The sequence below is a fragment of the Aquarana catesbeiana genome, linkage group LG01 (assembly GCF_042186555.1).
Source record: "Aquarana catesbeiana isolate 2022-GZ linkage group LG01, ASM4218655v1, whole genome shotgun sequence".
NCBI classification, from domain to species: Eukaryota; Metazoa; Chordata; class Amphibia; order Anura; family Ranidae; genus Aquarana; species Aquarana catesbeiana.
The window spans coordinates 766345740-766373735 of NC_133324.1; the positions used below are offsets into that span (position 1 = coordinate 766345740).

The 27996-nt window shown below is 41.5% G+C and overlaps 1 protein-coding gene across 2 annotated transcripts in view; it reads right to left on the bottom strand.

Annotated features, from left to right (window-relative positions):
• Positions 1 to 27996, bottom strand: part of LOC141113204 (probable ATP-dependent RNA helicase DDX60) — a 477260-nt gene that overhangs the window by 87092 nt on the left and 362172 nt on the right. For both annotated transcript variants that reach the window (XM_073606185.1, XM_073606175.1), the window contains 4 exons: positions 27594 to 27698; positions 19538 to 19738; positions 11503 to 11607; positions 7630 to 7771 (listed from right to left, as the gene is read on the bottom strand). In XM_073606185.1, coding sequence (XP_073462286.1) covers positions 7630 to 7771; positions 11503 to 11607; positions 19538 to 19738; positions 27594 to 27698 — 553 coding nt within the window. The remainder of the gene's footprint in view (positions 1 to 7629; positions 7772 to 11502; positions 11608 to 19537; positions 19739 to 27593; positions 27699 to 27996) is intronic.

Here is a 27996-nt window from a genome sequence, read left to right on the forward strand (position 1 = left end):
ATGTTACATTTCAACACATAGATCCCACGTTTCTGGCACATATCAATAACATTGTATTTATGCCATATTTTCTCACACAGATACCATCACCTAGTTTTTTTTCCTTGTCAAAAGAAGTTTATTGAGTATACAATGTTATAAAGATACATAAAGTAAGTTTACAAGGATCTATAAAGTAAGCTCATTGTTTTACAGTAGGGTTTATATAGGTAAATATCATGAAATTTCAAATATTAAACATTGGGTTCACGTAAACCTAAATTAAAGATATATATCATTTCCTTAGTTACTTTTGTAGGTATTTAAATGATTTATACCTACTATACATATTGTTTACAAGTAGAGTGTATATAGGTCAAATAAATTCTGATAATGAGCTTTAATCGTAAGGTGGAGAAAAGGAAAGAGAAAGAAGAAAAAGGGTTGAAAGGTAGAGGTATGGTCCACAAGGTTGTCCCGCACGTCAGTTTATTATTCTTTTTAGTTCTCTTTGAAGCCTTAGAATGGGTGTCTCTGTAAGTCATTTAATCTGTTACCATGGCAACAGGACAGAGTCATTGAAGTTTGACAGGAACTGTTGTTTTATCCAAGGATGCCAAAGTTTTTCAAATTTTGGAATTTGATTTTGATCGATGGCTACCATCTTAGCATGGGACATTGTATTATTCATTCTGTGAATTGTTTCTGCTAGTACCAATGTAGGAGATTTCCATGCCTTGGCCACTGTTTGTTTTGCAGCCGTTATTAGTTGGATCATAAGTTTGAATTGAGAGAGTGTTAACCATTCCGGTTTTAGATTAAGTAAAGTTAAATATGGATCTGGTTGTATTATTTTTTTAAATATTTTAGATGCAATCACGAAGACTTCCTTCCAGAAGGTTTGGATTACTGGGCACGTCCACCATATGTGTAAATATGTGCCTATTTCTGGGCATCCTCGAAAACAAAGAGCTGAGGTATTAGGTGAATATTTTGCCACTCTAGCGGGTACAAGGTACCAGCGAGTTAGGACTTTATAATTTGTCTCCAGTGCTAAGATGTTGGGTGAAGATGACTTAGATGTGAGCCATATGTTAGACCAGTCCGTGTCTTCTAAAGTTCGTCCCAGGTCCTCCTCCCACCTCTGAACGTAAGAGGGTCTATTAAGATTTGGTACTCCATATAATTGATTATAAAGTGATGAAATTGTACCTTTAGCAAATGGATCTTTTGTACAGATTGATTCAAAAATGGATAACTGGGATAATGGTGTATCCCCCTTTAGGAATAGTGTATAGAAATTTTTGATTTGGAGATATCTAAATATCTCAGAGTTTGGTAGATCATATTTTTCTCTAAGCGATGGGAATGAAAGGAATGATTTAGATGCTATGAAGTCATTTAGTGTCTGAATGCCTGATGTTGTCCAAGCTTTAAAAGAATTTGGGTAGATCCATGCCGGATAAAAGGCCGGATTTCTGATAAAAGAAAGGAGAGGATTGTGTGAAGATTGTAACTGATATTTGGTTTTTAGTTTATCCCAGAGAGATAAGAAGTGTTTAGTTATGGGATTATGAATTTTAAAGCGGTCTTTAGGATCAAGCCATAATAAATTTGATATTAATAGAGGGTCATTTTCTGAAGCCTCTATAAATACCCATAATGGGATTTCCTGTTTTGCATGGTATTTGGACAGACTGGCCAAATGTGCCGCTCTGTAGTAGTTAGTAAAATTAGGGTATCCCAGGCCTCCTTTATTTTTGGGAAGATGTAGTGTGTGTATAGGTATACGTGGTTTAGAAGAGCCCCATATAAACGAAGTTGCTCTTTTTTGTACTATTCTCAAAAAATAGGAAGGAATTGGAATAGGGAGGACTCTGAATAGATAAAGCAATTTGGGTAGAATAGTCATTTTGATTGCATTAATCTTCCCCATCCAGGATAAAGGAAGTTGCGACCATTGTTTTATTAGATTTGTGATCTGTCTTAATACAGGAGGATAATTGGTTGAGAATAAGTCAGAATGAGAGGCTGTTAAATGAATTCCAAGATATGGGATTGATTTTTCTGCCCATGTGAATGGGAGTGCAGCCCTAGCCGGGATCAATTCCATGTTTGTGAGTGAAATATTAAGCACTAGGCATTTCTTAGGATTAATCATAAGGCCGGATAGGGCTGCAAATCCATCAAGAGCTGGTATTAAGTTAGGACCAGAGACCTGTGGTGATGATAGAAAAAGTAATATATCGTCTGCAAATATACATAATTTGTGTGTAATACCTCCTACTTCAATGCCAGTTATAGTTTGGTTTGTTCTGATATATTGGGCCATGGGTTCGAGTATAAGGGCAAATAATAAGGGAGATAATGGGCAACCCTGTCGGGTACCTCTTTCGATATTAAAGGCTTCAGATTTGTATCCAGCATATTTTATATAGGCTTTGGGTTTATTATATAATGCTTTGATCCATGTTAAAAAGTGGGGTCCAAAACCCCATTTTTGTAATGAATATTGCATATATTGCCAGGATACTGTGTCAAATGCCCTCTTAATATCGAGAGATAGAAAACATAAAGGGATTTTCAGTTTTTTAGCAATATGTGCCAATAACACTGCCCTGCGTATATTATCGCCTGCCTGTCTATTTGGCATGAAGCCTACTTGATCTCTATGTATTAATTTTCCTATAATGCTATTGAGGCGTTTTGCTATTATTTTTGCTAATAATTTAATATCGAGGTTTAACAGAGAGATAGGCCGATAATTCACACAGGAAGTATCATCAGAAAGGGGTTTTGGGATCATACAAACAATTACCATTAGTGTTTCTTGCCGAAAAGAATGTCCATCTAGAAGTTTGTTAAAAGTTTCAGTGAGAATGGGAGAGAGTATTTCTGAGAATGTTTTATAGTATAAAGCCGAGTAGCCGTCTGGGCCTGGTCTTTTGTTAAGTTTTAGGTCTTTTATGGCGTTAGCAACTTCATCTATAGTTATAGGCTCATCCAAACTGCTTTTTTGATTCTGAGATAACTCAGGTAAGGTTATTTTTGAGAAGAAGGATTCAGCCTCTGTAGGATTAAATTCATTGTTTGTCTTGTATAAAGTTGCGAGATGTGAGTGAAATTTATGGACTATTTTAACTGGATTACAAGTGTAAACATTTTTTGATAATTTCAAACGTATTGGTTTGAAAGATTTATTAGTTGAATTTAATGCCCGAGCCAAATATGTACCTGGTTTGTTTGTATTCATGTAGAAATTGTGTTTGGAGCGTTTGAGGGATTTATCAACTGACTCAGTGAGAAATAGATCGTATTCCAATCTAGATTTTTCCAGATGAGATTTTGTACTCTGAGATGGATTATCTTGAAATGATATGTAGGCTGCATTAAAATTGAGTTCTATTTTTTTTGCTAGATTTTTGCGTTCCCGTTTAAATAGTGCCATTTGTCTTTGTATTGTACCACGTAAGACAGGCTTATGAGCTTCCCACAGTGTTATTGGGGAGATGTCTGTTGTATTATTAATTGATATGTATTCCTTTAAAGCTTGTTCAATGGCCATCTGATGTAGTGGGTGTTTGAGCATTATGTCCGGTAAGTACCACGTTGGGTCATGCGCTTTTGGTATGGCTGAGGCTATAGTAGTGTATACTGCATTATGATCAGACCACGGAATCGGAATTATATCTGATGCAATAATTTCTGGTATCATTCCTATTGTTAGAAAAATATGATCTATTCTGGTGAAGGTTTGATGAGGGTGCGAGAAATAAGTGAATTTCTTTTTCATTGGGTTACTTTCTCTCCATGAATCTACCAGATTGTATTTGGAAAGAAGTTGAGAAAAAGGTAATCTAGAGGTTATTTTGGATGGTGTAAAAGGTGATTTATCTAGAAATGGGAGGAGGACCTGGTTCGAATCCCCACACATTATCACTGTTCCTATTTTGTGTGTATTAATCACTTGTAATATATGTGAGAGGAATGGTGTAGGTTGTTTGTTAGGAGCGTAGTAGGAAATCACCGTGATTGCTGTATCCATTATATAACCCATGAGTATCAGGTATCTGCCTTCTGGGTCTTTAATTTCTGATGATAAGGTGAATGGTGTGGATCGGTGAAATGCAATTAGAGTTCCCCTTTGCTTGGTACAGGCAGAAGCCGTGTAAATTTGTTGATAAAAAGGAGAAATATATTTTGGAGTAGAATCTTTGGTGAAGTGTGTTTCTTGGAGGCATACTATGTGAGCCTTCTTGTTATGGAAAGTACGGAAGGCTTTGGTCCTTTTTTGAGGGACATTTATTCCCTGAACATTCAGGGAAAGTATATTCAGTGGTGCCATGGCAATAGATCAAATAGTTTTGACTTACTTTTTGTTATGCAGAGCTGACTGCGCAGATCAACCTGTGTGGACTGAAGAGATGAATAGATAGAAAAGAAACCAGTGAATTCTGGAGTAAAGAGTAAACAAAAAACATATGAGATTAGATGATACATTGTATAAATTATTTTTTGCAAGTAATCACAATTTACCCGTGAAAGAGAATAAATATCTCTCTCAGGGGAATAAGTGCCTTCGTCACACTCCCACATAATATGGTTGGGAGAATGAGGAGGGCTAATGGGGGTACACGGATCTTCCGCTTACAGGAGAGAAGTGCTATGTCAAAAGACATCAAAATGATGTTTCATTAGTTGGAGTGCAGAATATAGTTTTTGTTGAAATTATTTATTCCAGGGTGGTTGTATATGGTTAGTCTTGCCCTAGGCTAAATAATTCAGTTAGAAAGGTACTGTTAATAACTTTGGTATTGATGAAGATAGTTTGAATTATTTTGGGATTTTAACCCTTTTAGAGTAAACAATTACATATTTTATTCATATGTAACTGTTTAGATATGTTAACTCATAAAATTGAGGTTGTATTGCTTCAGATTAGAATAAACAAAAACATAATTCTAGGAACTAGTTAGGTAATAATATATTTGTTTTAAGAAAAGAAAGAAAAAGCTTCCATTACTTCTGGATTATTGAACATATTTGTCCTAAAAAGTAATACATCTATTGTTATTACCTGATAATATATAACTGAACAAGAATTTCCTTATTTCACTTATATATTCTAAGGCTATATGAATCAGAAGTAATAAGAAATATAACTGGAATGTAACATGATCCCACACAGTGTGTGACTATCAGAATGCAGTTACATTCAGTTATAAATACAGGTTTTTTTATAGAGAACCATCTCTTAGTATAATAAATGAAGAGATATCAGGAATTAGGATGTCAGTCCATTGAATCTTCTTGGTCCATGGATGATGTGGCATAACGGCCTCTTTTGTGAGAATGATGATTCCCATTTTGTTCTGAAATTTTCTGGGTGCTGCCTGAAGGTGAAGATGACGCCATTCTTCTGCGTGTGGGGGTGTTGCTGCTTGTGGGTTCTGTCAGATTTAATTTTAAAAGGGTTTGTTGTAGTTCATCTGCTGATCTGCTTCTGTAAATTGTACCTTGGTAGTTAAATCTGACTGAAAAGGGGAAGCCCCAATGATACATAATGTTGTGGCATTGCAGTTCCATTAGTTGGGGTTTCATGGATCGTCTTTTAGTAATAGTAAGTTGGGATAGGTCAGCAAAAATTTGATAATTGTGTCCTTGAAAATTAAGTTCCTTTTTTTCTCTTGCAGCAATTAGTATTTGTTCTTTCGTTCTGTAATAATGAAATTTTGTGATTATATCACGTGGGGGTCCATCTTTCTTTTTGGCTGTGAGGGCTCTGTGTACTCTGTCCAGTTCTAAACGTTCAATAGGGATATCTGGCTTTAGTTCTTGTAATAGAGCAGTAATAGTAGATTGCAGGTCTGTCACAGTTTCAGGTATTCCCCTTATGCGCAAGTTTGAACGTCTGGCTCTATTTTCGTAATCTTCAAGCTTAGTTTGAAGTATTAAATTCTCTTTTTTTAATTGTTCCAATTCTGTTATATTTTCTTGGGTTGTAATTTTAATTTCATCCATTTTTATTTCTAAGGCTGCGGTGCGGTTTCCCAGCTCTCTTATTTCTTTGGTTAGGCTTTTTGTTATTTGGTCTGAGGTTTGTTTTAAAGCCTTATGAAGCATCTTTTCAAATTGTAATAATATTACTGGGGATACTGAGGAGGCTTGTGGAGAAGTTTGTGAGAGGATTTGTTCTGTATCTGACTCGAATGGAGAGTCTTGCTGTGACATTTTCTGTCTGTGAGAGCGCCCTGATGCTGTATCTTGTGAGGTGACTGGAGCTGCTTCAGCTGCAGTGAGTGCCTGTGAGCTCTTTGTGAGGTGATTTTTATTTCTGCCACGGTTTCCTCCCAGTACCATATTTCCTGCCCAAACTTTCACAGTTTGTTCCCTGGGGCAAAAAGGTTCAAATGGATACCTTTTGAGCCTGCAGGCTCCGCTTTGTCCTTCTCTTCTCTCCTCAGCGGTGTGGAGCTCTAACAATGCATGTCTGCTCCGCTAGGCTCCGCCTCCTGCCCCCCCACCTAGTTTTTTTTCACACACTACCTCACCACTCAGTATCATCACCTTTGTAAGGTGATGTATGAGGATATAGAGTTTGTTTAAAGTGATTTTTCTCATCAAGTACTCTATACACTTAGTCCAACCTATCATATATTCACATATTACAATTTAAATCCGAAAATTACCAAAATATGAGCAAAGGGACAATATTAGTTGAGACCTCCCTATCAATTGTTTTGAATATTAAGCAGTCTGGCCATATAGGACAATACGGAACACTCACCCGACATCCGCTGACCACATACCAATTTTTATAAATATCAAATTACAGGTGCCTCGCCCTACACCTTCCCCACTGGGTCCAAATGTGTGGCTCCTTGCAAGCCCCGTGGACTACAGACACGCCCAGAGGGGACAGAGGGAATGAGCAAACATTGTGGGAACACCGCACGCACCGGTTTTTATTAATTTTAACTATGTGACACAGGCCCACCTTCCCATCCCCAAATGGTAAGTACTTCACCATATGTATGGAGATGTACTTTCAAAACCTTTAAAATATCATGAAATGATCTATCATGTTTTGTATATTGTAGAAAATCCTTAATGGAACTTTTTTGATGTATCTCTTTAGAATTTAAAACCCCCCAGAAGACCAGTAGAGGAAAAAGGGTTTTAATGCATTGGGGTATTCATGGGGATTCATATGGATAGTATTGATACAATGTAACTGTTCAATTAGAACTTTTTTAATGAATTGATTGCCATGGGAGATGGTCCTTTGTTGTTGCTTGTGTCGATTACTGGACATTTTATGCGATTTTAATTGTATCCATATAATGCATTCTATGTCTGATTTAAATACTATTTTTACTAACATGGTTTCAGAAATATTTTGCTGCTTAAAAGCTCCCTGGGGAAACTTTTCCACTAATTTTGCAATGCTTTTTGGGGTGTGCACCTGTGTCAACTCTTATATGTGTTACTCCACTTTGTTGAAGTAGTTAAGTTGCAACCACATGGTTATTTCATTAATGAGCAGATATACCTGATGAGGTGCCCATTGAGTATGCATCTATTCAGTAGTATATTTTCAGATTTGTCATAAAGTAATATAATTTAAAGAAAATGACCCTGAAAACATACCTTCAGGAAGTGGCTTACACAGCTGATGAAAAAGACCTTTTTCAAGAAAAGAGACAAATACAAAATTGGATGGCTCATGATAATGTAGATGGGTAACAAGTCCTGTAAATTCTGTGGGATAACAGTCATGATTCAGATATCCCTATCAAAAGATGAATAACAGATTTGTGAATAAGTATTTATAAAACAAGACTTTGCCAAGTACAGATGAAATATTGTAGCAACCTTGGATTTAATGACAGCATACAATTGCACTTTATGTGCTGATTATAAGCTTTTATAAATACAGTTCAGACAGTAAGTAGTGTGAACTGAGTTCCATGAAGCTCCTACATGGAATGATCCAAATAATAGAGATGTGAATGTTTAACAAAATTTATCAATAAAGTTACAGTCATTGCATCTGGCAATGTTCCGTACTTTGCATAGAAATGCAGCAGAATTATCACAATGTTGCACTTCATGTGATAATTGTGTGAACCGCACAGTCATTTTGTCACATTATGCAAAAGTTTTGCAGATTTAACTAAGTGCTATTTTTTGGGACAAATTGCAACAAATTTGCCCCAAAAAATAGCACTTAGTTAAAGAAATGACAGCTAAGTTTAGTCTGATTATATTTGATTCCTCTGTTTCCCCCTAATTAACATGCTAATAAATTATTAAATAAAACTAATAATTTATGGGGGGGGGGGGGCATGGCTTGAATGGCCTTGTGTGCACATGTGGCTGCCCGAGTCTCTTCAATGGGCCTACCTCAACTCAGATAGCAGAGTATTAGCAACACCTGAAATCAGAAAACAAAGGTAGGCGAAAGCTCTCAAAACTCCACTCACTGACTCCAAACACCCCTGTGATAATTATGGGCTGCTTTGGTTTCAGTCCAGCTTCTAGTCCTGGTCCTGCCAAGATGACTTCAGCTCTGTTTCCTGTGTCTGCCTATCCACCCTCCGGACCTCCAATAAACTGCTTGGCCTCCTACACCACCACATGCTCTCTGCAGCCATCATCCCTCCAAGACTGAGATTATGACTGCGGATCATTTTTGGCACTCCCTTCCAGAGAGAGACAGACTGCACCCAGTGCTCTCTTACCAGACGGAAGGCTCTCTTCACTGGCCCGTATGTAGAGCGTAGTGTGGAAACTAACCAGGTGGCTTTCATACCTCACCACAGCTGTGATCGACCCTCTGATTCCTCGCCTACAATTAGTTTAAGGGACTATAACTGTTGGGTGTATAGTTCGATTCATGTTTTTCTCATGAAAAATGTGTTTTACACCTACACAATTTTATCAGTAGTTTGGCTTTAGCTCCCCCTCAAGTAGTTCCTCTAGAAATACTGGGACAACTGTAGAATGCTTTTATATTTTTTAATATTTTGTTTTGTTTTTGTTTTAATTTTTTAAAGATCTTCAAAATCAATTTGATTTATCTAAAATGGCATTCTGTGGATACTTGAAAATCTGACACTCAGTATTTTTTTAATACACAACAATCCTCCAGACTAACTACATTTGAGGCTCTGTTCCTTCTTGCAAGGGGCTAGTGCTGGATATCTATAAAATACTGATTGCCATCTCCCCCCTCCCCCCCAATTATTCAAACACTCATAAAGCTGAAATTGGAAAAAATCCTGAGTGAATTTACCCTTAAAAATCTGGCAAATCATTTAGCCACAAGATTTCAAAAGCTTAATTTGCAACCTTTATAAAAAAAATATATACAGTGGGGCAAAAAAGTATTTAGTCAGCTACCAATTGTGCAAGTTCTCCCACTTAAAAAGAGAGGCCTGTCATTTTCATCATAGGTATACCTCAACTATGAGAGACAAAATGTGGAAACAAATTCAGACAATGACATTGTCTGATTTTTAAAAGAATTTATTTGCAAATTATGGTGGAAAATAAGTATTTGGTCAATATCAAAAGTTCATCTCAATACTTTGTTATATATCCTTTGTTGTCAATGACAGAGGTCAAACGTTTTCTGTAAGTCTTCACAAGGTTGTCACACACTGTTGCTGGTATGTTGGCCATTCCTCCATGCAGATCTCCTCTAGAGCAGTGATGCTTTGGGACTGTCGCTGGGCAACACGGACTTTCAACTCCCTCCAAAGGTTTTCTATGGGGTTGAGATCTGGAAACTGACTAGGCCACTCCAGGACCTTGAAATGCTTCTTACGAAGCCACTTCCTTGTCCGGGCGGTGTGTTTGGGATCATTGTCATGCTGAAAGACCCAGCCACGTTTCATCTTCAATGCCCTTGCTGATGGGAGGAGGTTTGCACTCAAAATCTCATGATACATGGCCCCATTCATTCTTTCATGTACACGGATATGTCGTCTTGTTCCCTTTGCAAAGAAACAGCCCCAAAGCATGATGTTGCCACCCCCATGCTTCACAGTAGGTATGGTGTTCTTTGGTTGCACTCAGCATTCTCTCTCCTCCAAACACGACGAGTTGTGTTTCTACCAAACAGTTCTACTTTGGTTTCATCTGACCATATGACATTCTCCCAATCCTCTTCTGGATCATCCAAATGCTCTCTAGCAAACCTCAGAGGGCCCAGACATGTACTGGCTTAAGCAGGGGGACACGTCTGGCACTGTAGGATCTGAGTCCCTGGCGGTGTAGTGTGTTACTGATGGTAGCCTTTGTTACGTTGGTCCCAGCTCTCTGCAGGTCATTCACTGGGTCCCCCCATGTGGTTCTGGGATTTTTGCTCACCGTTCTTGTGATCATATTGACCCCATGGGGTGAGATCTTACGTGGAGCCCCAGATCGAGGGAGATTATCAGTGGTCTTGTATGTCTTCCATTTTCTAATTATTGCTCCCACAGTTGATTTCTTCACACCAAGCTGCTTGCCTATTGCAGATTCAGTCTTCCCAGCCTGGTGCAGGTCCACAATTTTGTTTCTGGTGTCCTTCGACAGCTCTTTGGTCTTCACCATAGTGGAGTTTGGAGTATGACTGTTTGAGGTTGTAGACAGGTGTCTTTTATACTGATAACAAGTTCAAACAGGTGCCATTAATACAGGTAATGGGTGGAGGACAGAGGAACCTCTTAAAGAAGAAAATACAGGTCTGTGAGAGCCAGAAATCTTGCTTGTTTGTAGGTGACCAAATACTTGTATTCCACCATAATTTGCAAATAAATTCTTTCAAAAATCAGACAATGTGATTGTCTGGATTTGTTTCCACATTTTGTCTCTCATAGTTGAGGTATACCTATGATGACAATTACAGGACTCTCTCATCTTTTTAAGTGGGAGAACTTGCACAATTGGTGGCTGACTAAATACTTTTGTGCCCCACTGTATATATATAAAATTATTTTCATATTGTATTGCATAGCAAGAGTGGTTACATCACTATATATGTATTTTTCAGAATACTAGAGAGAGCGAGCGAGCAATAATGGGACTGCAACTGCTGACGCTTTTAAATGCTAGTTGCCTGGCTGTCAAGATGAATCTCTATCTTTAATGTCACAATGAGGCACAAATATGTAAACAGGACTTCTAACTTGCTGTATGTTAGTCTTGAGTATGTGCCAGGCAACTATCATTTTCAGAAAAAGAAAGCCAGCAATTGCAGCAACCATATTGCATTTATACTTGGCTTTCTTTACCACCCTAAGACAGAGGTCATTTATTAAAATACAATAAGAAACAATGCTGTTGCACTTGGCAATGGGTTGTTTACATTTTTAGTATACATTTTTGACCTGCACAAGCTATTAATTTAGGTAACAGACATTTTCTTTGCCTTAGATTTTATAAAATTATAAAAGTCTGGCTTACAAAATGATCAGAAAGAGACACAGGGAATATGAAATGAAAAAATAAAAAAGCAATAGATCCAATACGAACCTCAGACAGCAAGAACTGCAGAGAGAATATACAGTAAAGCTTTAACACTTTTGTTTCACTTTCGTGTTTAAATGTCATAAGGGAATGCTTCAAAACGGATAAAACCTAACAAAAAAAGAATATGTATAGTATTAGTAGTTTGTCAGTATATTTAGGGTTGTTTGTTTATAAGGAACCATCTGGTAAAATATGATAAATATATTTTGAAACATCTTAACAGAGTAGCTTAAAGAAAAAGAAAGCACTAACATGTATCTATGGTCAAAATGTAAAATCATACACTCTGCATATCCGCATTGTTTTTCAATTATTTCTAGCCTACTCCTAATAATCTGAACAATCATGAAGTTTGTAAAGTATGTTGTGAAGAGTAGAAGAAAATCCGGACAGCTGCACATCCTGAGAATTGCCTTTATTTTTAAATATGGTAAAACAGCAACACAGGCATCAATCAGAGGGAGCTGGGACTAACATGTTTCATGATTTGTGCAAAGAAATGTGGAAAGAAACACCCATACACACAGTCATAAAAAAGGTAATGTGAACTGGAAACCATATAATTCCAAATATGAAACAGCAACAAACCCACAAGGATGAAAAAAACAAATAAATATGCAAATGAAACATGCATCCTGAAGGGACCATATGTGAAACATGCACAACCACGTACATGCATGTACGTATTCATTATACTGTAGATGTTTCTCAAAAAGTAAGTGATGTCAACAGCAACACCAGATGAAAATAGTGGAGGGGAGGACGATACTCATAAAAATGGATAATATCCCATTCACACAAACACCTTGGGAAAAACAACACACATACCTTAGGAGAAACAACCTTTTCTATAGCTTGAATTTTTATAGCAGAGAGATCCCCATCATGAGTGTCATTAAACTGTTTAGCGACATTTGTAGAATGATTTTGCTTAGTGTTATATACATGGTCATTAGGGATGGGCAAACAGTTCGGGCCGAACATTGGCTGTTCGCCAGTTTGACGAACACCCTAAATATTTGGGCGTTTGGCCGTTTGTTCGGCCTGCCAAAGCAATGAAAGCTTTGCCCAATAAGGGCACAGAGCACTATGAAAGCCATGATTGGAGAAAGTAATGATGACTCTATCCAGTCATGGCTCGAACACTATAAAAGTATTCTTTCAATAGTGGCCATTTGTAGTGTAATATCGGTGTGGGGAGAGATAGAACAGGGCTCTGTTCATTGCTATTAGACAGTTGGTGTGCTATAGTGTGCTATTCTGATTCTATCGTCAGTGTAGAATATCAGTTTAATGTGAATCTAGTGAAAGTTCAGTGTGAATGTAGTGTGACCGTTCATTTTTACTTTAGTGTCACTTTAGTGTGAATCTAGTGATAGTTCAGTCAGTGTGTGTGTAGTAAACATTCATTTTTACATGAGTGTCAGTTTATTTTGTCAGGGCAGGTTTACTGCAGTATAGTTCAGTGCGTTAGTGCACGTTTAACGCAGTATATTTCAGTGCGTTGGTGCACATTTATCGCAGTATATTTCTGTGCATTTCTGCATGTATAACACAGTATATTTCAGTGCATTACTGTATGTTTAACGCAGTATATTTCAGTGCATTAGTGCACGTATAACACAGTATATTGCTGTGCGTTATGTGCCATTTAACGCAGTATATTTTAGTGCATGTCAACACAGAACAGGACTGTTCAGTGCTATTAGTGGTTTTGCTGACATATTGCATCAAGCAGATACCACAAGTAATCAGATATATCACATACTTGGTGTTGCAATTAATAAATGATGGAAGACCTGCCAGTAACAGTGGATTGAAGCGTGTCCCTCTTATTAGGATGGAGGACACATTTCACTGTGCCACATTTTACATGCCACTGTTATCAATTGCAACACCAGGTATGTGATATACAGTATCTGATTATCGGATTGCAGTGACAAGGTCATTTATTGTCATTGCATCTATAATTGCCCTTAAAATGTAGCCAATTAACTGGCCCTTTTTTCTTAGTTGTAAACAGGCTGAGTAACAAATAGCTGCCCAAAATAGGTGCTCTATGGGACATGGTTCTTATATATTTATCCAAAATCTGTGCATATATATCATCATTTAGGAGTATTGGTAAACAATGTTCTACAATAGATTTAACCTTATTATGTTCTGCACTATATGTAGATGGAAAAACTGGAACTTCCCTAATACCAGAATTCTTTTCCAAATCTTGCAATATGGCATCCCTAGTCTTAGACGTAGCAATATCTACAGCTCTGTGTAATGCCGATTCCAGGTAACCCCTGTCTTAAAAGCCTGTCCACATACACTTAATTTCTCTGTCAAAACTAATCTCATCCAAATAGATGCAACATAGCCTTAAAAACTGTCCAATCGATATACCCCGGATTGTATGTTTGGAGTGTCTGGAGTCGGCCCTTAACACAGAGTTGCCTGACAATGGTTTTGTATACAAATCGGATGGTGTCCTGATCCTAAACGGGTCATGTCCAAGAAAGAAACAGAAGAAATGTCCATATGTCCTAATAGTCAAAGATTATTCTCATTATCATTAACAAAAGTTTGTAGATTGATCCTCTTTTTGGTTTACTTAAGGAACATCTCAGTCAATGGGTGGACCACCAGCTGCAACCTCTTGTTTTGAGCTTGCCTGGTTATTTAAGGGACACCGAGCACCTCCCTAATAAAATTAGAGCATTTTGAGTTGAGTGAAGATAGCGTTTGGGTCTTCTGTGACATAAGTAGTCGATACTGCTCTACTCCACATCATATATACTCTATTCCACTTCGTGCTGTATCATATTGTTTTTTAGAATGCTATAGTGGCTATTCTCTACCCCCACATGGAATTTATCGTACTTAGCTTGGAGTATTTGCTCACCACAACATTTCTTGTTTTGATGATGTAACATGGGGTGATTAGACTCAATGTGGTAGATGAATTTTGAGTGCGCTTTGCGTCAGTCTGAGCGAGTTTTTAAGGGCTTGGTAGCTGACTTTTATTGAAAAACAAAGAAAAGTCCATTAACAGATTCCCACGCAGGGGTCTTCCCCAACAAACATCATCAACAAAAAATGTTAGCCTACCTGGATAGGCTTTAGCACAGGTCTCTCCGACCACGACTTTCTCAGGCTCAGTCAGCCTGTTAATCACAGCTCTTTGCTGTGTGGACCTCTTCCTGGCCTCCAGATAGGGTGCCTCCCAGCACCCCGGGTTCTCACACATCTCCTGGCAGGGCTTTCAAAACAAATGGCAGCAACTGCAACTGCAGTAGCTCTGATCAGGCTTATAACAAGTCTGCACACCTGTTTATTCACATAGCCTGTGGGCCCCTGGTAAGAATTGGTCACAGGATTGAATGATCCTGTCCAGGACATGTTAGAACCTTCAAACTCCAGGCCCTGATCTGGGATTAAAAAAACAGGAGAAAGCTTAAAGCACAGCTTTCTCCAGTCAGAAACAACATGCTGGAGCTTAGAGCTCAGTGTCAATTTTACCTCCATTCTCACAATGCCAGAACCTCCCACTGTGACAATCGTGAGTACTACCTGCAGAGGTGCGGAGCAGTGATGGGTGCTAATTTTTCACTGTCCTCAGCCAAACTATATATGGGTTGGTGGAAGCGGGCCCGCATCTTTGCAGGCAGTAATCCATAACATTCTGTCATCAAATTTTACCATCACTACATTGATGACTTGTTACTCATTTGTTCTAGGAATGTTGGCAGTTTGGATGGTCTATTGTCATTCCTTAATGAAAGCGAGTATAATCTTAGGTTTTCAGGAAATATGGACACATCTTCTATTTCTTTCATGGACATGACCCTTTCAGGATTAGGATGGCGCTCCAGGCTCCTCCCAACTGCCCCAATATATACTGCTTACTTCCCCCCTGCTACCTACTGCCCCTGCAACATACTGCACACTGCCCCATTACATACTGTTCACTGCTCCTACTACATACTGCACACTGTCTGCACGCATTACATAGTGCTCACTGACTGATCCCACTACATACTGCTCACTGACTGCCACACCACTACGTACTGCTCACTGACTGCCCCGTCATTACGTACTGCTCACTGACTGCCCCACCACTACACACCGTTTACTGACTGCCCCGCCATTACGCACTGTTCACTAACTGCCCCATTATTACGTACTGTTCACTGATGGCCCCACCACTACGTACTGCTCATTGACTGCCCCGCCACTACATACTGCTCACTGACTGTCCCACCACTATGTACTGCTCACTGACTGTCCCGTCACTATCTACTATTCACTGACGGTCCTGTCCATATATACTGCTTACTGACTTCCCTGCCACTACATACTGCACATTATCCTGCCACTGCATACTATTCACTTACTGTCCTGCCACTGCCAGTACATAGAGCTCCTGGCCTGCTCTGCACTGCCACTAAGTACTGTGTATGGCCCTACTGGTTTAGTACTACATACTGCTCACTGCATGCCAGTCACTGCCCTGCAATTTGCTCCTGCTGCATACCACACATTCTACACCTCTGCACTGACACTACATACTGCAGCCGCACATTGCACACACTAGTATAGACAGTTAGACTGAGTGGGAGAGGGAGGCTCTGTTAGGGAGACTGTATGGAGCCCCATGATTTCTAATGGTGGCTCTATGTACACTAACCACCAGGAAACAATGGGCACCCTAAACACCATTGTACATGGCCACCCTAACCGCCAGTATAGGGGGGCACACTGACCACCATTGTACAGGGGGCGCACTGACCTCCACTGTACAGTAGGCACACTGATCACCATTGCACAAGTGGCACACTGTACACTATTGTACAATAGGAGCACTAACAACCATTGTACAGGGGGCATATTGACCACCATTGTACAGGGGGCACACTGACACATTAAAGCTGTATATACATAGTGCAGAGCTCTTCACTCTATACACTCAGTTGTATGTGTCACAATGAAAGGGGCATGCTGACTGCTATGGTGGTTCTGGAAATTAATAATGCACATTTGCGTTTTTTTACTGTGATGTGTTGGGGGTTACTGTGCTGTGCCATGCTAAGGGGTTAAGTACAGTGCTATGCTGGTACTTAATTATTGTGCTGTGCTATGGATTATTTATTGTGCAGTGCTTGGGCTAATTATTTTACCAGGCTGGGCGTTTCTTTTTGTTCCATTTTGGGAGGTAATTATTATGCTGTGCTTGGGGCTATGGCTGGCTCTGACATACAGTATACTAGGGTTATCATGCGCTTGTTGGGGGTTATTGCTGAACCTGACACATTGCTGGACCCATTTGGGCTTATTTTACTCCAGCAATCTCTTTAGTGTGCTCCAAGGCCCTATTTTGTCTATACAAAGGGGATAGAATGTGAAGAAACACCCAATTTTTGGACATGCCCACCTTTGGCCACATCCACAAAAGCACAGCTTTTATCTCCCCCAGGTATGCTCTAGTACCAATATGGTACCCCCCCCAAAAAAAAAAAAAATTGCCTGGAACTTCCCCAGTTGGGCAGCTATTTGTCACCTAGCCTGTTTACAAGTAAGAAAAAAAGGGGCCGGTAATTAGCTACATTTTAAGGCCAATTATAGATGCAGTGACAATAAATACGCTTTCTGTCCCCATCTTACTAAGGGGGGCACATTTCAATCCACTGTTACTGGCAGGCCTTTTAAGATTTCGTCATTTATTCATTGCAACACTAGGTATATGATATATCTGATTACTTGTGGTATCTGCTTGATACAATATGTCAGCAGAACCACTAGATCAGTGGTTCTCAACCTGGGGGTCAAATGATGATTTGCCAGGGGTCACCAAAACCTGGGCTATTCCTGAAGCCCATACCGCTCTCCCAGCCTTTTTGTAGCTGCCCAGCCGGGCTGTCCCTGGAGCCTGTGGCCGCCCAGCTGGGCTGTTCCTGGAGCCTGCGGCCCGCCCACTCAGCCTCTTCGCAGCCGCCCATTCAGTTCACAGCATGGGGGCAGAGACTAGAGGTCAGCTGACTGGTGAGGAATGTGAAGTGGGAGGGGTTGGAGGTGACCCTATCTCCTGATTTTGGCATAGGTGTCACTGCTACAAGACACCACAAAGTCAGAGACACCACAAAGTCAGAGACACAGTGAAGCCGGAGACACAGTGAGTAACACTACCTGTGATTATAGTTGCCATTAAAAGTCCCCACTACAGTTCTCAGATCAGCAGATGACCTTGACTTAAGTTGGCTGATCAGAACTCTCCCCAGCATTGCCACTCATTCCATCCCCCCCCGCCCCCAACCAAGGAGTAAGAGAAGAAATAAAATTAGAGAATACATGGAAGGGAGAGGAAAAGAGGCTGAGGAACAAATAAAAAGAGAGAGAAAGAATAAGAGAAAGAACAAGAAAGATGGCTAGAGAGAGGGGTGGGGGAAACAAGAAATTAGGGATAGAGAGAGATAAAGGGGAAAAAAGGAGAACAAAGAGAAAGAGTGGTACATCCTAAAATGTACCATAAGGAGTTTTAATACTGTACGAGTGGAAGGGACTCAGGGAGCGCTAATTGTCCGTGGGTTAGTGGGTTAGGGGTGCAAATTACTTGTCTTGCCTTGGGTGCTGACAACCTACGGTACGAAAATAATTTTACTGTTGGGGTCCCCATAACTTGGGAAACTTTATCAAGGGGTCACCGCACTAGAGAGGTTGAGAACCACTACACTATATGATTACTAGATCACCTCCATGACCATATACAGTATATAACATTGAGCAAAATCATTAGACAAATCTTGCTAAACATTTCAATGTCTGTTATGCCGGCAATCTCTCTGCTTTAAAAATTTAAGCTATAGAAAAGGTTGTTTCTCCTAAGGGGGTGTTCTAAATCTCCTCTGTAAACAGGAAGTTTTTTGGATCCTTCATCTCTAAACAGGAGGACTCATTTTTAACTGGAATATTAGCCATTTTTATGAGTAGCACCCTCCCCTACTTTCATCTGGTGTTGCTGTTGACATCATTATTTGAGCAACATCACACATAAACAAACATTCAGTCCCTTTAAGGCCCCTTTCACACATGCGGACAGTATGTCCGTATTTCATCCATCCGTTTTCGGATGAAATACGGACATACATGCATCCCTATGGGATAGCGGGTGTCAGCGGATGTACATCCGCTAACACCCGATGTTGTCCGGCTCCGCTCTCGTCCGATTCTGCGGATGGAAGAAAATCCTATTTTTCTATCCGTCTGCAGAGCGGATCGGAGGAACACGGACAGACGGTCCGTGTTCCTCCGATCCCCCATAGGGGAGAGCGGAGATCTGACAGGGCGGTCCCTGCACAGTGTGCGGGTCCCGCCCTGTCATCTGCCTGCTCAGCTGGGGAAAACGGAGCGATCCCCGCTGAGCAGCGGATAAACACGGGGCGGATCAACACGGATCTGTCCCGTGTGAAAGGGGCCTTAGATGCATATTTCAGTTGCAGACTTATTTGTTTGTTTTTTTTTTTCTTGTGTGTTTATTACTATTTCATGTGTGAAGTTATATTGTATTTAGTTTACATCTTTTTTATGATGACAATTTACTTTTTTTTTCTTTTGAGTCGTTTTTTTTTCTTTGTAAGTTTTCTGCCTAAACCATTATGTACGGCTGGAGCCAGGTTTCCAATTGTTCTTACCTGTTTGCAACTGTGTGCGTGGGTGTTTCTTTCCACAAATACATGTGAGGCAGATATACACTTTTGTAGGCTAAGACTAAGTGCCAATAAATCATAAAACATGTTAGCCCCCTTGCCCAGCTCCCTCACAATTCCACAGTTTTATGAATGCTCATATTCAGAGTTAGCTTTATCCCACAATTTGATACTCCCATCTACTTCCCAGAAGACAGACAATGCAGGCCAAGTCATTTTTTTTTGCAGACCTGCACCTGCTTAGTGTGGGCTTGGAAAATGACCAAAATTGAACTTTTACTTTCAGTTTAGTAAAAGGTTTTTCCCCTTTCTCCGTAAAATTGTAAACAGTGTTAAAAACTTACTTTAGCTTTAGCATCCTCTTTGTCATCTGCTTTGGCTGCTAGTAGCATTAGTCTTAGTACAAGGGATATACTCAGAGGAAACTGGCCCCTTAGCTCGGGAACATTGGACTTCATAAGTTTTTTCACTTTTGGCACTGGAATGTTGAAGAAGTATACGCTTCCCTCTAGATCCAGTCCTCTTCTTCCAGCACGACCTGCCATCTAATAAAAATATGGTATCATGTTTCTTTTTTTTTTTTAAGTACCGTATCTACTGTATCTCTGCTTTTGTAAAAAATATGTATATAATCACAATTTCTCTTCAGATTTTAACAATTTCTCTGATAAAGCACATCAATGTCATGATCTAGCCTGCAGATTTTTGTTGGTGAAATTCTCACCTCCTTGTAGCAGTGTATTGCTAGATCTGTGACTCCATGTCACATGTGGTGCTGGCTTCGCTGGTCACATATGGGCATCACCTGCTCTACTATGCATTTATATCCTTTTCCCTTCTATCACTTTCTGGGTCGCCTCTCTCATATATATATATCACTAACTCACAGTGGAGCTGCTGGTTTAAGCGGGTCTGTTACCATCACTTTGCTTTCCTCTGTTTCACCGGCACCGGGTCTAGGGGTTCCGTTGAGTTTACTGGTGGGCGACACACTCACCAACACTGGAGTACATTTTCAATGCTTTATTGAACAGTCAAACTTTAGGAAGTAGCAGGAAAGAGACGGAAAAGGAAACCTTCAGGAGAAACTCAAATATCTTCTTACAAGATCTTAGCGACAAATGTCCCGGTAGAATTCAGATAATTATGTGGAATGCGTTCCCCTCATGGGATGCACTCTTTGCTCGTCTGGATAGGCCTCTCTCACCGGTCTAGCAGCCAGTACGCAGCACGAATCTAAAGTCTCTGCCACAGACTTATTGGGGGGGGGTAAATCTGCACAATCCTCTGCCACAGAATGTATCAGATCTTCTGCAGTGAACAGTCAGTCACAGTGCCTGAACCTTTAAGCCGAACCGGCGACACTATGCTGTATAATTACTTCTTTTGGATACGTCCTGCAACCGAGTCACCAGGCCCCTTCATAGACTAGCACGCTGCGTGATCTCTCCAAGACGGGTCCTCCCCTGGGTTCTCCTCGGCTGTCCAGCTTCGTCACACAGGACCGACAGCTCAGGACCATTCCTCGGCCGCGGTGGTAGGCCCCAGACAAGCCTCTGGACCCACCCCTGCGCCATAGCATCGTGGACCTCCTGATCGGAGGACCACAAGGTAGCTCCTTAATGCATACCTGTCAGCCAGGAGGGCCAGCAGGTGGCTGCAAAACGACCTTAGAACATGGCGTCTGTGCCATAAATACCCTCGCCCAGAATGCAACTCGGAGGACCACCTCCACCGAGCTTGCCTCCGAGACAGAGGAGCATCTATACACTTCGACACGTTGCCCTTCCTAACACACAATTTACTAAATTTACCTAATCTGCGGTAGATTGTAAATCTACCAGCGCTACATACTCCCACCACTACAATAGACGTTGTCCCCAGCGTCTGTCCTAAACGCAGTAACAGTAACTCTCAAGCCTGAGAGTAGCATTTGAGTTTCTCATAACTTTAGATAGGCAAAGAGAGAGAAAAAAGGACAGTTTAAAGACATTATGAGACTTATATCTATAAAACATTATGTTCACAGCTGCGAACAAAACCACAATATAATTTTTTTTTTTTTACAACCTCACTAACGAACTAGCTGAAAAGCCTTCTAGCTATACATATGATCCGATGATCCCTGGAAAAGAAACATATTTAAACACACATATATACACACTACGTAACACCAGGAGCAAAGCCTCATTTAAAAAAACTCTCTTCCTATGATTTGTATTAGAAAGAATATGTACTTTTGGAGTCCATCCCTGGGTAAGAACTTTTCTTATAAAAGAAATCCGGCTAGCAAACAGAAGTCCTTAGATTTAAACACAGAACAGGATCTGTAGATCTTGACCACGCAGATCTCTTTGCCCTGTCGCTATCTAACTAGCTAACTTCAAAGTAATAGTGTCCACAATTACCAGTAAAACCGAGGATCTGGTAGAGTCACATATTTTCCTTCTTTATCTACAGTGGTAATAAAGTATACAGCATTGTCCTTTCCCGGTGTGCAGATTACCACTTTATCAGCATAGATATGCCGACCATAGTTCCAATGAACAAAGCATCCGTTAAAACGTTCATCCATCCGGACAGAACATCCAGTCTTTCTAAAGGGCTTAGGCGCAGACAAGTAGTCCCAAATAGCTTCACCGTACCAAAGTTCCCGATTAGCTTCAATCTCCCGCATGACATCCTAGGGCACATAGGGGAATTCTAATCCATATTCTGCGGTCACACGCTTGTTCAACATCCTTTGCAAGTTTTGGCAAAGATCTGTCTTTTCCCATACCAGGCGGTACACAGGAGTCTAACGACTTTTTCATCATAGACCCAGCCGGTGTCTGTAGCGAATCAATAACTTTTGACAAAGTCCCAACAACAGCACTGTGCGTCTCCACACAGGGCGACATCTTCCCAATACTCATGGCAGTCCATTCAGGAAGGGTCATTGTGGTGGCAACATCCTCGCCTTGTGACCACAATAGCTCTTGCGACATGGTTTCGAACAAGTCATCATCCCCAGAAAGATCAGACATGGATTCTATTTCCAAGTCTCTCAATTCTTCTGCTGGCAAATACTTATTTACAGTCACCAACAATGGCTTACCCGTTCCAGACGTAGACTCTGGTAGCTCCGGCTCAGGTAACCTCTGGGGTAGGCCTCGACCACGGCCGCGAGAAGCCTTCACATAGCCCACCTTCTTCTAAATAGGCACCACAGGAACAGGTGTAGTGGATTAAGGAATCAAAGTAATGTCTCCTGATGAGACGGCAGCAGCAGTGTCTCCCTCCGAAACACCGTCGGCAGCAACAGGCGAAGTGGCGGCCCATCGCTCTCTCTCTGCAGCAATAGCAGCCTCCACTGTAGCGACACCCGTCACCCAATCCATCCGGTAGGCACGGGGTGGCATAGTAGGTGGGTCCACTACAAACAAGTACTCTCCACAGTGCGGACATCGGCCGAATGGACGAAGATGCACGGCCAATCCTCCACATCGATGGCAGGTCATGCCCAGTCCCTCAACATCTCCCGAGGTATACAGGACAAACTTCCCCTGCAGTTTCATTCAAACTCCAGTATCCGTGAGCAGAGTTCCAGATTGCACACTATTCATTACGGTGCTTGCAGGGAACACTCTGGGTCCCACAACCGATTGCAACGCCGGAAAAGACATGGCCACACTCTGATCTTTTCAGCACGATCACGAGGCTTCTCTTCTCCTCTGGTGCCAAGCACACTACACGCATCCCACGCGGTAGCAAGTAGGGTAACTCCTCCCACTTGTTCTTTCAGTCATGTAGCTCCCGGGCCTTTTCTGGCGCCCAGCGTCTACGTACCCAAAAGCAAAGTCCTGTAGTTTAACCTTTTCTTTTCCTGAAAAGATTTTTTTTTTTTTTAAAGTCCAGCTCTCTCTGTAAACGCCCGGTAAAACACTCCACTGGGTTGCAATAATTGTCGGTCAACAAATCCCGGATGACGCCCCCACATGTAGCACTAACTCACGGTGGAGCTGCTGGTTTAAGCGGGTCTGTTACCTTCACTTTGCTTCCCTTTGTTTCACCGGCACCGGGTCTAGGGGTTCCGTTGAGTTTACTGCTGGACGACACACGCACCAACACTGGAGTATGTTTTGAATGCTTTATTGAACAGTCAAACTTTAGGAAGTAGCAGGAAAGAGACGGAAAAGGAAACCTTCAGGAGAAACTCAAATATCTTCTTACAAGATCTTAGCGACAAATGTCCCGGTAGAATTCAGATAATTATGTGGAATGAATTCCCCTCATGGGACACACTCTTTGCTCGCCTGGATAGGCCTCTCTCGCCGGTCTAGCAGCCAGTACGCAGCACGAAACTAAAGTCTCTGCCACAGACTTATTTGGGGGGGGGGGTAAATCTGCACAATCCTCTGCCACAGGATGTATCAGATCTTCTGCAGTGAACAGTCAGTCACAGTGCCTGAAACTTTAAGCCGAACCGGCGACACTATGCTGTATAATTACTTCTTTTGGATACGTCCTGCAACTGAGTCACCAGGCCCCTCCATAGACCAGCACGCTGCGTGATTTCTCCAAGACGGGTCCTCCGCTGGGATCTCTTCAGCTGTCCAGCTTCGTCACACAGGACTGACAGCTCAGGACCATTCCTCGGCCGCGGTGGTAGGCCCCAGACAAGCCTCTGGACCCACCCCTGCGCCGTAGCATCATGGGCCTCCTGATCGGAGGACCACGAGGTAGCTCCTTAACGCATACCTGTCGGCCAGGAGGGCCAGCAGGTGGCTGCAAAACGACCTTAGAACATGGCGTCTGTCCCATAAATACCCTCGCCCAGAATGCAACTCGGAGGACCACCTCCACCGAGCTTGCCTCCGAGACAGAGGAGCATCTATACAGTTCGACATGTTGCCCTTCCAACACTAATGGTAACAGCGACACCCACCGGTCAGCACGGAAGCACACACACAACGTCAGCCAAGCTGGAACAGAGGCGAACTTTTAACCTTCCTAACACACAATTTACTAAATTTACCTAATCTGTGGTAGATTGTAAATCTACCAGCGCTACATATATATCTATCTATCTATATATATAGATATATCTATATATCTATATAGATATATCTATATCTATATAGATATATAGATAGATCTATATAGATCTATCTATATATCTACATATATAGATAGATCTATAGATCTATATAGATCTATATAGATATATATAGATCTATCTATCTATCTATCTATCTATCTATCTATCTATCTATCTATCTATCTATCTATCTATCTATCTATCTATCTATACACACACACACACACACAACACACAACACACACACACGTGCTCAGTGCAAGCCGCACTGCCTGAGCAACTTCACAGTTCTCTAAGCCTCTGTTCCTTTTCTATTACATGTATTCTGTATCTGACTTTCTGTGTACCCACCTTTTACTGTTTTTGCTTGCCTGCTGCCTGCCCTGACCTTGGCTTGTTTCCTGGAATCCCTTCTGTCCCCTGTCATTGTATTCTGCACACGTTAGTGTCTCTGCAACCTCAGCTGGGCGTACCTGGGGGGCGCAACCTGGTCCCAGCTTGATGCAAGGCCATCCCCACCATCAGGGGCCCGATGAAGAAGCAGGCTGGGGCTTAGACTCCATGCCCTGAGTTGGTAAGGCAATCTACAAGGGTTCACTACCACTGAATGTTTTTTGCCTTGTTTTGTGCTGGGACTGCGCTGGGCAAGACTTCCTAGAGCAGTCCCAGCACACCTAGTGAGCTTGTAAATTTCATTTTCATCTTAGCTTTTTCCCTATTACTTCCTTCTGTATAAGAATCTTGGCAAACCTCCAGCCCTCTAATATAAAAAAAACAGGTGTTAGGACTCGTTCACACCATGTCCATTTACCTGTGTTGATCAGCATTGATCAGTTTTCGATTTTAGCATATTTTTAGGTAGGAGAGAATAACAGGTGCACCTTATATGTGTTATCATATTAATCATGTCTCTAGCCACCAGAGATATTAGGCTAGTAAGATCCCTGGTGGCTAGAGACATGAATAACCTTGCTGTACATTCCTTTCATTGAGGCCGGGTTCACATATATGCGGCTGTGGGTTCGTGCCTGGGTTCCGATGCGTATCTGTTGTCTGGTTCAGGTGTGAATCAGGTCCAAATTTTTGCCTGAATTTACACCCGAACTGGACCCAAACATGCACAAGACCCTTTTTCAATCTGGACTGGGGCCGTCCCTCTATTGAGAGCCGGTCACACTTGCATGTCATGTGAATTGGATGTGGGGAAACCCGCATCCAGTTTGCATATGTGTGAACCTAGCCTGATAGTTAATGTCCAGCTACCAGACATCTACTATTTCATTGCTGTCAGATCCCTGATGGAAGCACATGATTAACCCTTTCTAGCAGTGCTCTGGTGGAAATGGATTATTAACCATTTAATTTAGCCATTAATTGGTTAATCATGCATTTCCACAAGGGATCTGCTAGAAATTAAATGGTTAATAATCGTGACTTCTAGCAAAGAAAGGGTTAATCACGCACTTTCAACTCATCTGCCAGCAATAAAAGGATGAATGTCCAGTCATCAGGGATCATCTTTTAGGAATGAAAGGATTAATCATGCGTTTGACTTGTGAAGTCAGAGAAGTAATTAATCTCCACTTTGTTTCTGGGCCGCCACAAACACTTACCGATCAGCTCTGTCTCCCACCTCTAAGTTTCTTTGCAGCCTGACTGAGCCGACACGTGCACCTCACAACAGGCGAGCCAGGCACAATCAACAGAGGTTGGCCCCACCCCCTCTGTGAGTCCTGCCCAATCACTGCAAGCCTCGCAGTCCCCAATAGTCACCTGATCATTAATGGGGGGGGGGTGTTAGGAAGGGATCTCCACCAAATGTGTTCATGCAGCACAGAACTGCAGTGAGCACCCAAGCTGCTCCTGAATGTCTCTGAATTCGATTTCAGGGACAACAGAACCAGGGACACGGTCATGTAGGGACATGTGAGGATTCAGATTTTAACAGTGCTGCAGACATGTTTTTTTTTTGCTTTAGCAACCAGGAGTGAGTGTACAGTAGTAAAGTGTACTATCGGCTTTAATCTGGAAGTGATACAAGAGCCTATCACTTCCACCACCGCCACGATGTGCCACCTTCGCCTCCACCGCAGCCCGCCTGCCATGTACACCGGGCTCAGATATCCCACCTGCGGGCCCGGTGTTGTCATGGCAGGTGTCGCTGGGATTGGTGGCGGAAGCTCAGCCTCTCACCTTCACGCTGACAAGGAAGTGACATGTACTTCCTGGACTGAAGCTGTAATTCTCCAGGATCAGTGCCCGGGGAAGCAGCTGATGGAACATGGTCTGTGTTCCATCAGCTGCAGTGGATTAGGACGGGGAGGATGGTGGCAAAATGCACCTTCACCAATACTTGCACTGGCCCTGTCACTGAGTCTAGGGTAGGGAATTGATGAGAATTAGGTGGGAGTTTGGTATAAAACTATAATAAGGAAAGTAGTATTTAAGAAGAGGAATAGTAGGCTTTCGGCTGGGTTCACACTGCTGCACGGAGCGGCTCACAGCAGGGGTCCGGTGCATCCCTTTTCACCGTTTCAGGACTGATTTCAGTCTGAATTTTTGGCTGAATTCAAACCTGAAACGGACCAGAAGACGCACAGGACTCCCGTGCAGTTAGTTCTGGAGTTGTGGGAACCAGCTCCATTGAGAGCCGTTCGCAATCTCCTGACATGCAAATTGGATACACGGAAACCAGCATCCAATTCTCAACAGTGTGAACCCAGCCTTAAAATCTGGGACTCCCAGTCCTTGTTTTTTTTAGGGATGAGCTTGGTCTGTATGTCAACTCATAGAATTGCATTCTGCCAGATGACAGTAAGGGTCAATATGGTATGTTGTATTCTGTATTATTTAATGGAGATTGGAAATCACGGAAGTGATAAAGAAGTTTGGAGAAAAAAAAGACATTCCTATCCAGGATATGCATTCAGGGACGAAGGTCTGGAACGCAGGTCTTCGGATTATGTGCGTTTAGCTGCATTTAGATCCTGGATGCACAGAATCCTAGTTTCTATAAATGCAGATAAACTGACCACACCTATATGCAAGTAAACACACAGTGTGTATGACACCATTGAACATTGTTACATGCATTTATATGCGTTTTGAAATGCCCTCTACACACATATAAACCCAGGTTTGTCAATTGCAGTGTGAATGCAGCCTAAGCTTGTGGACCTGATAATCATATGCTGCAAAAAGGTCAGCCCTCCACCCATTTAAAATGAATACACTGTTTAAAAAGCAATGTGCCATAAATGATAATGTGTGAAGTGGCCCTAAAATGTCTTAAATAAAACTGATTAGTCAGTGTAAATTACCTGTCTATAGTTCAAAGCATCCAGGTAAATTGAATCATGCAAGAAAACCACAGATTTGCATGGCATGTTGATCCCCAGTGCAAGTGTGCCCGTAGCTGTTACAACCTGAGAAAAAAACATATACAGAAGTGAGCTTTTAATGTATATATGTATGTATGATCCCTTGCCTTGTAAAACAACCCATTCATTAAAAAAAAAAGAAAAGAAAGGAAAAACATTTGTGTATATTGTGACAAACAGCCCCTGTCAGTTGTGGATGGAGTGTATCTGCCGCAAAGGATTTTGCGATTCATAAAAGGTAAGTGGGTGGCAGTAAGGGGTTTGGAGCAGGATGCAGGGGGTTAAGAACTGGCCACACTTTGCTCCCCACCTGTGGTATAATTTGTCTTCTCTGGGTTAATAT